General features: G+C 43.1%; 1 protein-coding gene across 2 annotated transcripts in view; it reads left to right on the plus strand.

The window, feature by feature from the left end:
• Positions 1 to 305: 305 nt before the first annotated feature.
• BMP2K (BMP2 inducible kinase) overlaps positions 306 to 12610 on the plus strand; it is a 231130-nt gene continuing 218825 nt past the window's right edge. Inside the window, exon 1 of one of the 2 annotated variants that reach the window (XM_089675396.1) lies at positions 306 to 1038. In XM_089675396.1, coding sequence (XP_089531522.1) covers positions 867 to 1038 — 172 coding nt within the window. In that variant the 5' untranslated portion in view covers positions 306 to 866. The remainder of the gene's footprint in view (positions 1039 to 12610) is intronic. The other variant, XM_089675406.1, reaches the window with a different exon arrangement.

A 12610-nucleotide genomic window follows, 5' to 3' on the forward strand; every position in this document is an offset into this window, starting at 1 on the left:
ATTGGTGCTGGAACCATGCACTAACTTTGGTCTGCTCATGGAACTCCGAGCATCCTATGGAGGGACCCCAGCAGTTACCAGACCCCCGGCTGATATAGTCACAGGTTGGGGTAACGGCCTTTTCTGTAGAATAGAGTTCCATAAAAGGGAGCAGGGTTACCAAGCAAGCAGTTTGCACCGCCCCTCCCCTGTCAGTGCCCATGTGCAGAGCCCCCTCCAGGCCCGCAGTAGCCGTGGCTCTTTATGCATGTCTTTCACGCGTACATGCAGAGCCGGGAGTACACGCACTAGTGCTCAGTGCACATCCACGCCGCGTGCATGCTGCTCCCCTCCCTCCATGGCAGTTTCCTGGGCGGGCGCTAGGAGGAGCTGCCACTAGCAGCAGCGGGAGGAGGAGGGTTTTTTGGCCTCTGAATGGATGAACTTCGGATTGTCCTCTTCCGTTTCCAGCACTTGAAGAAGCCGAGGAGCCAACAACAAGTCCAAGTAGTGTCCGCCACTGACAATAGGAGTGGAGGGGGCGCCCCGGGCTGTGTGTGCTGATGCTGGGGCACTGCCTTGTGTGCAGGGCATGCATGCATGCTGCCTGGGTGAGCATTGTGTAGTGTGTGGCATGCCGTGGATGCAGCCTGCTCCCCTAGCTTTGTCTATCTGCTGCCTTTGTGTGTGTTGTGTCTGCAGTGCATGCCAGCCTCGCTCACCTCTCACTCATCCCCTGCTATTGGAGTGCCTGCTGTGATTTGGTGGCATTGGTGCAGTGTCTATGAGCAGCCCCCCTTTGTGTGTGTGACAGCTGCTGGCATTGGCCATACCTGGAGAAGGTGAGCCTGCTGAGCCCCTAGTCTGGGTGGGTGGGTGTGGGCACCATGAAGAAGTTTTCTCGAATGCCCAAGTCGGAGAGCGGAGGAGGCGGTGGCGGTGCAGTGGGTGCTCTGGGTGCTGGATCATCTTCAAATTTTACCAGCGGAGGGGTGACATTGGGCAGATGTTTCACCATTGGCCGGCATCAAGTGACCGTGGAGGAACTTGTGGCAGAAGGTAACCTTTTATCACATTTACCACGTAGGACCATTGTTGTGGCCTGTTTCCTGTTATCGCCGCCATCTGATGTATAGATAACTGATTGTTCTATACAATTGCCTGTACACTTTGTTTCATCAAAGTCCAAGAATAATTGAGTACTGTCTGCGATACTTTTTTTTTTTATTTGCATGAACGTCCAAATTTTTAGGATACGCTTTTGGGGTGTACACCCTCTTCTGCAAGGTCCAAGCTGTACTCGTATGGGTGGAATGTACAGAGCTTTGTGATAGGTGAAGGTGGACAGAACTAAGCAGTGGTTTTCATCATGCTTTTGTGTTTTTATTTATTTTTGTTGTTATTATTATTATTACATTACAGGATTTATATAGCGCCAACAGTTTGCTCAGTGCTTTACACTGAGCAAACTGTTATCTCCTAGATTGTAAGCTCGAAAGAGCAGGGCCCTCGATTCCCCCCCCATGTTTTGCATTGTATTGTTACTGTTCTGTCACATGTTCTGTCCCCCTTTGTAATGTACAGCGCTGAGCGAACTATTGGCGCTTTAAAAATACTGTATAATAATAATTATTATGCAGGATTTATATAGCTCCAACAGTTTGCTCAGCGCTTTACAATATAAGGGAGACAATACAGCAACAATACAGTTCAATACAAGAGGATTAGGAGGGCCTGATCCTGGGAGCTTACAATCTAAGATTATTATTATTATTATACAGGATTTATATAGCGCCAATAGTTTGCTCAGCACTTTACAATATAACGGGAGACAATACAGCAACAATACAGTTCAATACAGGAGGGATAGGAGGGCCTGATCCTGGGAGCTTACAATCTAAGATTATTATTATTATTATTATACAGGATTTATATAGCGCCAACAGTTTGCTCAGCGCTTTACAATATAACGGGAGACAATACAGCAACAATACGGTTCAATACAAGAGGGTTCAGAGGGCCCTGCCCCTTGGAGCTTACAATCTAAGATTAATATTATTATACAGGATTTATATAGCTCCAAGTTTGCTCAGTGCTTTACAATCTAACGGGAGACAATACAGTTCAATACAAGAGGGTTAGGAGGGCCTGATCCTTGGAGCTTACAATCTTTATTACAAGTACTTATATAATGCCATCACTTTACATATTTGATACACATTGACATCAGTTCCTGCCCTCAAGGAGCGTACAATCTAAGGTCCCTAACTCACATTCATACATACTAGGGACTAGTGGTGCACTGAAATGACAATTCTGGTACCGAAATGGAAAATTCAAAATGTACTTGGCCAAAAACCAAAACCGAAATGTGCAGTTTTTAAAAATGAATATATATTTTTTGGAAAAAAATACTTTGATTAAAAAAAACAATATATACCCCAATTGTTTTGTAAAATATGAAAGAGGATGTTAAGGCAAGTAAATAGATACCCAACATGTCACATTTTAAAATTGCGCACGCTCATGGAATGGCGTGAAACTGCGGTACTTAAAAATCTCCATGGGTGATGCTTTAGAAATGTCTACAAGTTAGCAGTGTAAAGTTACAGGGGAAGTCTAGTGTGAGAATTATTGCTCTTGCTCTGACATTCATGGCGATACCTCATGTGTGGGGTTTGAACACCATTTACATATGTGGGCATGGCTTACCTATGCATTCACCACTACGTGTGAGGACAGGGGCACGTTAAACTTTTTTTTTTTTTATTATTTTTATAATTTTTTTTTTTTTTTTGCACTGTCCCTTTAAAACATTTTTTAATCACTTTTTTTCTTATCACAAGAAATGCATGCATCCCTTGTGATAGAAATAATTAGTGACAGGTCCTCTTTATGGAGAGATATGGGATCAATAAGACCCCACATCTCTCCTCTGCAATGTAAAGCATTGGATCAAACAAAAGCATTTATCTAGTAATTTAAAAAAAAAATGGCTGGAACCGAAAGTGACATCTCTCCAGTCCTCCAAGGGCATAGAGATGAGTGGAGGCCATCTTTCCTTCACTCATCTCTATGCCCAGCACCAGGATTGTTCGATGGTTACTCAGGTAAGGCTGAGAACTACCGAGCAGTGGAGAAGCGGGGTTTTATTGGCACCTATATCGGTGCATTTTTTAACTTGGGCCGATGGCCGAAAGGGGTGTTTTCTGCCGAAGCATTTCGGCCACCGAAATTTCAGTGCATCCCTACTAGGGACAATTTAGACAGGAGTCAATTAACCTACCAGGATGTCTTTGGAGTGTGGGAGGAAACAAGCGTACCTGAAAGAAACCCACGCTGGGAGAACATGCAAACTCCAGGCAGGTGGTGCCATGGTTGGGATTCCAACCAATGACTAGTGCTGCCAAGCAGAAGTTCTAACCACTTAGCCACTGCTTTTTGCTTTGGATAACAAACATCAGGAAAACATTATGGGACTTTGCAGGCCAACAATTGTGCTCACACTTTATAAAAAGATTAACCCGTTCCCGACGCCACCACCCAGACCTTTAAGAGGTAAATACCAGGAGGTGGGCATTCCGAACATGTGACCGCTGTAATTGGCAGTCACAGCAGTCACATGGTCAGAAAGTTCCCAATCGTAAGTATGCATCAGGAGCATTTCATTCCCATCTGGTAACTGTGCTAGGAGCACACAGGGCGCGCGCTCTCAGCACAGACAACTGTTTACATAGGGCCACATAGATGGCGTCCTCTTGGTGTCAAAGCCCACTTTCCAAGAGGCTACATGTATGCGTACCTCTGGCGGGAACAGGTTAAAAATGCAAAAAGACAAAAGATGCACGTCAGCCTAGTACGTTAACCAAAACACCATTTATTCAAAGGATAAAAGTAGGTCATTATACTCACCAGGTGCAGCAGACATTCAGCTCTGAAATGCGTTCCTGGGACTCATTTCGGTACACTTGAAATTTTTCTGATTCCTTGGTGGCGTCTTTCCAACCTATCTGGAGACATTCGCAGTGGTTATGGTCATTTCTTTTTTTTTTGGGGGGTGATATTTGTGACAAGCCTTTTCTTAATGCCCATTTGTGGGTATAATCATCGACTTTTATACTTTTGAATAAATGGTATTTTGGGTAAAGTGGTTGTAAACCTCAGACATGAAATATGAACAAAGCTTATTCTTCTGTAGTGTGTACTTTTTTTTTAATCCAGAGCACTAAGTGTAATTTCTGTCTGCTGTCTCATTCCTCTGCTATCTCCATGAGTCCCTTCTGACAAGTTTTTCTGATGGGAGGAAAAAGGTGATGGGGGAGCTCCAGCACACAGCCTGTGATTTGCAGGTGGTTGTACACCTCAGACATGAAATATGAACAAAGCAAATATCTCTATAGTGCAAACTTTTCTTAATCCAAAGCACTAAGTGTCATTTCTGCCTGCTGCCTCATTCCTCTGCTATCTGCTTGAGTCCCTCCTGACAAGTGACACCACGAGAAATAGGGTGACGGGGATGGGGGAGGGGGGGGGGGGGGCTCCAGCACACAGCCTGTGATTGACAGCCTCAGCTCTGTTCCTGTGTGCTCTGTGGAGGGGGTGTATCTATTTCCTCCAATCACCTCTCAGAGCTCTTCTCACTGAGCTCTTCAGTGTGTAATTTCAGCTCTCCACCTCATTTTCTGACAGCTCAGATAAGCTTCATAAATTCTGGACTTTGCCCAGATGTAGAGAAGAGAAGACTACAGACAATCAGGCACAACTTATGTAGGAGGATTTGCTTCATCTCTGTGTATCACCTGAGGCTAGTCACTTCATTGGGTACATGTAAGGGTTTACAACCACTTATATGCACTAGGCTGGTGCACCTTCTTCTTCTTTTTTTTTTTTTTTCAAGTAGTGCTTATGGATTACGACTGTCTGAGGAGTGCAGCAAGGCTTAGTGATGGATACCTGTGGAATGCAGACTTGAGATACCTGAAGTAGAGACTGTCTACCCACAATATTGACACTTCAGTTGAGTGCAGAAGATTGTTGTTCAAACTGTGGAGGAATTCTAGGGTTCCATTGAACCCCTGGTGTATACCTTTTATCTTAAAACATCTCATAGCTTTTTTTTCCGTTTTTGTTTCTCTGTTTACATCAGTGTTTCAAAACCTTTTTTCAGTAACCGCACCCTTTAAAAAATTCAAACATTTTTGAGGTACCTTAATCTAAAATGCAAAAAACTTAAGTTACTTACCTGTGGGAAACCTGAGCCTAGGACTGTCCACACAACCATCTTGATGAAATTAACTTCACGTTGGAGGTCCCATCTTCACGTCAGAGGGGAGGTCCACTTATCACGTCGGAGATTCCCTCTTCACAACAGCGGTCCCTCCATGATGTCAGAGGTCTCCACCATCAGAGTTTTCTCGTCTGTCTCTGTTCCAGGACAAATGTGTCTTGTGCTTGTGGCACCCTGGTTGGCAAACATTGGTTTTGGTATACCCATAGGTGCCAGGCGTTCTAGACCTATGGCATGTATTTTTTATATCTTTGTATAAAAGTGTACACAAAACAGTTTTATTAAGGTATGTGTTGACTCTTGAAGGTACCTTCATTGTCCCATAATGCACATAATTATTCTTGATTATGATTGAGATGTGGTACTGATACTTATAGGCATAACTACAATCATTACATATGTATTTATACATGGATTTAAGTGCTCTTTTGTAGTAGTACATTGTTGTCGGCAATTTCAGGACTGCTCTGAGCATGTTGATGTATCTGGTAATCTGATATCCTCATAATATTATAGACTGACACTTTTATACAGAACATTACCCAACCTTATTCAGCTGTTTCAAGCTGAACTCCAGGTCTTAACTGCATGTTTACATTGGTCTAACCTGGACATGTGTATGTCTGTATATTTCATACTTGAGGGACCACTGTGGACATGGAAAGTCACTGTAGTATGCAGGCACTATTACATTGATTGCTGCAATCTTTCAGGGCCTGTGTCAAGCCACATGCACACTGCAGTGGGTTGCTCACTTGACACCACCACCATTCACAGTTTGACTTGTATTTTTTTTTTTGTAAATATAAGGTGTTCTCTGAACGAGGTGAAGAGGAGGGGTGATGACAGCAAAGTCTCTATTTTACCCAATTAAAACATGGCTTGTGTTCATTTTATTTAAAAATACAAGGCATTCTATGAATGGGCACAGTGCCAAGTGAGTGACTCCCAATTGTCATTTTACAATGGGATAGATATTTGGCACAGGACCCAGTAGAACACCGTAATCACTGTAGTAGCTCTGATCACTACATGGATTGTCAGCTTACACAGAGGTCCTTGGGTATAGGCTATGCATACTTACATTGGTCCAAGTTGGACCAAAGTAAGTATGCAAAAAAAGTCATACGTAGAGTTTAACTTTTAACTTTTTATTTTTTAATGTGTGCAGTAAGACATACATTTTGTTCAGAAGTCACTAATCACAACACTAATGTGAGATCTAACATGATGCTGTGGGTGACATGTTATGTAAATTCCCTCATTAACAGATAATGCCACTTTTAGGTAAAACATGAAGGGAGTATTTAAGTTTGTCCTTTTGAAGCAAAGTGACAGGTTCTTTTGATAGCTCTCCATGCTTCTCACTTCCTGATGGAGCCTTCAGAAATCTCCAGTACTTTTGGATATTGGGGAGAATGTTAATTCATATAAACCCATGCTATGTAAAACTAATATCTACACTGCTCAAAAAAATTAAAGGAGCACTTTTTAATTCGAGTATAGCATCAAGTCAATTAAATTCCTGGGATATTGATCTGGTCAGTTACAGTAAGTAACAACCCCCTCTGCTAATCAGTTTCAGCTGCTTTGGTGTTAATGAAATTAACAACAGGTGCACTAGTTGGGCAACAATGAGACAGCCCCCAAAACAGGAATGATTTTACAGGTTGAGGCCACTGGCATTTTTTTCCCTACTCATCTTTTCTGACTGTTTTTCACTAGTGTCACTACTGGTAGCATGAGACAATACCTGGGGCCTACAGAGGTTGCACGGGCAGTCCAACTCCTCCAGGATGGCACATCAATAAGTGGCATTGCCAGAAGGTTTGCTTTGTCTCCCAGCACAGTATCAAGAGCATGGAGGAGATGCCAGGAGACAGGTAGTTATTCTAGGAGAACTGGACAGGACCGTAGACAGTCCCTGACCGGTATCTGCTTTGTGCAAGGAGGAAAAGGAGGAGCACTGCCGGAGCCCTACAAAATGACTTCCAGCAGGCCACTGTTGTGAATGTCTCTGACCAAACAATCAGAAACTGACTTCCTGAGGGCCCGACGTCCTCTAGTGGGCCCTTTGTTCACTGACTGGCAGTGAGCTCGATTGGCATTTGCCATTGAACATCAGAATTGTCAGGTCTGCCACTGGCACCCTGTGCTTTTCACAGATGAGAGCAGGTTCACCCTGAGCACGTGTGACAGATGTGAAAAGGTCTGGAGAAGCCATGGAGAACCGTATGCTGCCTGTAACATCGTTCAGCATGACCATTTTGGTAGTGGGTCAGTGATGGTCTGGGGAGGCATATCCATGGAGGGACGCACAGACTTCTACAGGCTAGACAATGGCACCCTGACTGCCATTAGGCATTGGAATGAAATCCTTGGACCCATTGTCAGACCCTATGCTGGTGCAGGGGGGTCCTGAGTTACTCCTGGTGCACAACAATGCCCGGCCTCATGTGGCGAGAGTATGCAGGCAGTTCCTGAAGGATGAAGGAATTGATACCATTGGCCCCCATGCTCGCCTTACCTCCTCTGGGATATCATGTTTTGGTCCATCCAATGCCATCAGGTTGCACCTTAGACTGTCCAGGAGCTCAGGTGTTGCCCTGGTCCAGATCTGGGAAGAAATACCCCAGGACACCATCCGTGTCATTATTAGCATTCCCCGATGTTGTCAGGCATGCATACAAGCACGTGGGGGCCATACAAACTACTGATTACCGCTTTGAGTTGCTGCAATGAAATGTCAGCAAAATGGACTAGCCTGTTGCATAATTTTTTCACTTTGATTTTGGGGGTGTCTTTGAATTCAGTCCTCTGTAGGTTGATAATTATCATTTCCATCAAACAATGGGGCATCCTTATGTTCCTAACACATTACCCCGGCCCTTTTCAGTATAGATATCCAGCATGATATTTTTCCCCATTGACATCTGATGTGTTTTCAAAGTGTTCCTTTCATTTTTTTGAGCAGTGTATATAGCTGCTGTAATAGATCAGAATTTGATCTTAGATGATTGGTTGAGCTCTTTGTTTACAAAATCTATCAATTGGTCCTGTCCACTCAATACAATACCTCAATAAATAAATTATACATAAAAAAAAAGTGCTTAACTTCATATACACCACTTTTTAAATATCCAAAAAAAGTCCCAAATAGTACCATGTGCAAGTGTGTTAGTGTCCAAAGTGCTTTACAGCCACTATTGTATTTTTTCACTTTGAATCTTAAATCATGCTCTTTGGTAGATCTTGCCAAAATAAAATTCCACCATCAGTCTGTCCAATATATCTTTGAAAAATTCTGCCTTCGGCAGTTGTGCCTATCCCTTATATTGATATGGCTTTTGTTACCATTCATTGGGGATATATTGATATTAATGTGCTTTATTTAATATTTTATTGTTTTTGCCGGTGTCACTAATCTGCTTTTTGTTTCTCAGCCCCTAGGTGTGACATATTGTATGCATGCTTTTATTTCAGAGTTTGTACTTGAATAAAATGAGCAATCAAGTCCTTCTTTCAATGTTGTGACATGAATGCCTAAAAAGTCCCATTGGGGGATTAGTAGTCTATTTTTGTTCATGGTTCTGATGGAGGAATGATGCAATAGGGAAATGCGGCAGAGGTGAGTATCGCGATTTGGGATGGGGAGAAGGTGTTGCTTCCAGAGAGCCTATCATTTTGTCACTTTGCCATGGTTAGGGAAAGTGACAGATTCCATTTCTGCCAGCAGTAGGTTGGCCATGTGCTAGCACACTGTTTAAAATGAGCCTGTACTTTGCACATACTGGTTAACGTTAAAGGAGGCACTTTTACATACCCCATTCTTACCTTTCCTGCTTTCTCCATTACTATGGTCCACCAGACTGCCTAAGAAATATCTGATGTTTGCAGGTGCACGAAAACAGCAAATCCTGTGCTTCCCAGTAACTACTGAATTTGCCAGGCTTCAACACTGCCACCAGAAGTGTGCATAGACCTTATTATTATTATTATTCAGGGATAAGATACATAACACCTTCTTGTAAAGTGGCCATATGGACAAAGTACTGATTCACTTTGAAAGATAAAGAGTTATCAAAAAGTGCAGTTACTCTTTAACCGCCTCCCTCCCGCCATATAGTAATGTGACGGACGCAAGGTGGTTCTCTCGTTCTTGGAGGACGTCATATGATGTCCTCCCATTCTAACCACGCATGTGCGGCTCTGGGAGCGCGCAGCGTGGCGATCGGCAGTGCGCTGTGTCCCTCGGATACAGCGGATCACCGATCCACGGAAACAGCCGAAGATGTCGGCTCGGTTGTGTGATCAGCTGTGTCCAATCACAGCTGATCGCATGCAAATAGGGAAATGCCAGTTATCGGCATTTCTCTCCTCACGAGCTGTCAGGCTGACAGCTCGTGAGGAGAGGCGAGCCGGTAATTGGCATTCCACGAAGGGGACATGTACACAGATCATCAGAGCACTGATGATCAGTGTGCCCTGATGATCTGTGTAGCCCCAGCAGCGCCAACTGTCAGTGTCCATCAGTGCCAGCTCTCCGTGCTCATCCATGCCACCTGCCAGTGCCCATCAATGCCACATATCAGTGCCCATCTGAGCTGCCTTTCATTGTCACCCATCAGTGCCAGTCAATGCCATCTATCAATGCCAGTCAGTGCTGCCAATCAGTGCCGCCTATCCGTGTGCATCAGTACCGCCTGTCAGTGCCGCCTATCCGTGCCATGAGTGCTGCCTTTCAGTGCCCATCAGTGATGCCTGTCAATGCCCATCAGTGCCACCTACCAGTGCCACCTATCAGTGCCCATCAGTGCAGCCTCATTAGTGCACATCAGTGAAGGAGAAAAATCACTTATTTACAAAATTTTATAACAAAAACTAAGAAAAAACTTTTTTTTTAATTTCCAGTGGTTTTTGGTTTAAGAAAGAATAAAAAACCCAGAGGTGATTAAATACCACCAAAATAAAGCTCTATCTGTCACAAAAAAATGATAAAAATTTCATATGGGTACAGTGTTGCATGACCGCGCAATTGTCATTCAAAGTGCAACATCGCTGAAAGCTGGAAATTGGCCTGGGCAGGAAGGGGGTGACAGTGCCCTGTAGTCAAGTGGTTAAACGAAATCTGCATTAAGAGAAATAAAGGGCCTGGTATATCAAGCTGCTTTCTGAAAATACTAGGTACCTGGCAGTCTCTGGCTTCAGTACTGAGTAAGTCGGAGACTTTGAAGAAGTATGAAGTCGGAATTCCTATTTCTTCTTATTTGTTTCAGGTCAGCAACTTAACCTAGAAGCCAGAGCATCGGGATGAAAGCCAGCCAACTAGCATTTTCAGAAGGAGAGCAGCCTTTTTATTTCCCTGAGCAAGGTTTCTTTTCAGAGGCCAGGAGATTTGGTATAAACTTTGAGGTATACATATAACAACCAGTCTTTTTGGACTGTAAACGAGCAACAGTCCTAGTTAGTGTTTTGGTTGAATATAGTCTCTGCTTATGTTCTCAAATTACAAATAATGGATAATGTGGCTTGCCTGGGAATTTTGCGTATTTATTCATATTTGTTGCTAAGTTTCTGTCTAAGCAAGTTCCTCTGTCCCACTTTTGCAGCGATTGTGCAATGAGCAGGGTGTGTACGTATTGTGTTTTGTACAGTATTGATACAGACATACTGTACGTCAAACAAATGCAGTAATTAAACCGCTTTATTTCACCATTTCTCCAAGAACTTTTGACACAGTAGCTTGGTTCAAGTACTTAGTTCATGAAAGTTGGTGAACAAGAATAAGTCAAGAATGGGCATTTTGAGTCTGAGTTGCTGTAATAGTGCAGCTTTAAAGTGAGTGTAAACCCTTACATATACCCAGTGAAGTGACTGGCCTCAGGTGATGCACAGTGATAAAGCAAATCCTCCTACATAAGTTGTACCTGTTGCTCTAGAGCCATTTCTCCTCTATAGCTGCTCAAAGTACAGAATTTAGACAGCACTTCTCAATTTCTAGAGACAGGGAAGCAGGAATCTGAAGTTACATCCTGCAGATCACAATGAAGAAAGCTGTGAAAGCTGATTGGAGGGAAGGGACAAACTGCACACAGGAACAGAGCTGAGGCTGTCAATCATACGCTGTGTACTGGAGATCCCTCCTCTGTCACCTTTTTTATCATGGTGTTAGGAAAACCTGTCAGAAGTGACTCCTACAGAAAATGAGGCAGCACACAGAAATTACACTTATTGCTCTGGATTGAGACAAGTACTCACTATAGAGGGATATGCTTTGTTCATAGTTCATGTCTGATGTTTACAACCACTTTAACTCTCAGATGTGTGTACTGTTATTTATTTGTATTCTCACCCTGTGAAAATACAAATGTCAACTCAGTAACAGGCTGTGTGGACCACATGAAAGCTTCTGTTTGAATACAGAGCTAATATATCATACTTTGTATGGGTCTCTGAAGGATATTACTGCTGATGGTTGTGAACTCTCAATATTATTTAATGTAATGCCAAGATCATCATTGTTGTTTGAAAGTTTTGTGAGTAGCAGTTTATCAAGACTAAGCTCAAGCAGGAGAATGGATGGTCTTACAAACTCAGCCTGACTTTTCTTTGACAGGGAGAGAATACAGGCCAGTACAGAAAATAAATACTTCCCAAGAGGTAAGGTTGCACTATGGCCACAATTCTGGATTAGACTGGTGTAGCACATCCAAGGCTGTACTCTGTTCTCCGTCAGTTGAAGTTCAAGTTGCAGCACACTCCAACCAACATTTTTCCACTGATGCGTTTCACCTCTTAGTAGAGTTCTAAGCTCCACTAGGGGAGAAAACATTAAATAAAAAAAATGTTGGTTGAGGTATTGGTGTTCATGCTGCAATTTGAGCATTTTTCTTTAGACTGAAGGAGAACCGAGTACGTCCTTAAATGTACGAAATACATCTGGATAGGGGTGACAGATCCCAGTGGCACCTGTGACTGGATGGGGATGGGGGGGGTTGCAGATCCTGGAGTGGTTTACAAAGTGTAAGTGAACTGATTCTAAATTGGAAATTAAAATTATTGCAAATGCCTAGTGCTGACTGGTTCTCTTTAAAATATAACTGCTTTTTCACAAAACAATGATACATTTGTAGTTGTCCCCGCAGACACGGAAAAAATGGCGTATGATGTGTTATCTTTTTTGAAGAGAATTTCTGTTTCCTGAAATACTGCCTGCAGCCTCCTGGCTCTGAGAACATCCCAGGAGACTATTTGCTCATTGCGTTTAATGCAGAGCTAGTTTCCCGTCTCCAAACAATACCTTCTAGCAGTGGCCAGGAACAAATTACTGGCAGCATATACGAA

Source organism: Staurois parvus, unplaced genomic scaffold (assembly GCF_062004578.1).
Source record: "Staurois parvus isolate SC_StPar_1 unplaced genomic scaffold, SC_StPar_1.0 ptg000013l, whole genome shotgun sequence".
Lineage (NCBI taxonomy): Eukaryota > Metazoa > Chordata > Amphibia > Anura > Ranidae > Staurois > Staurois parvus.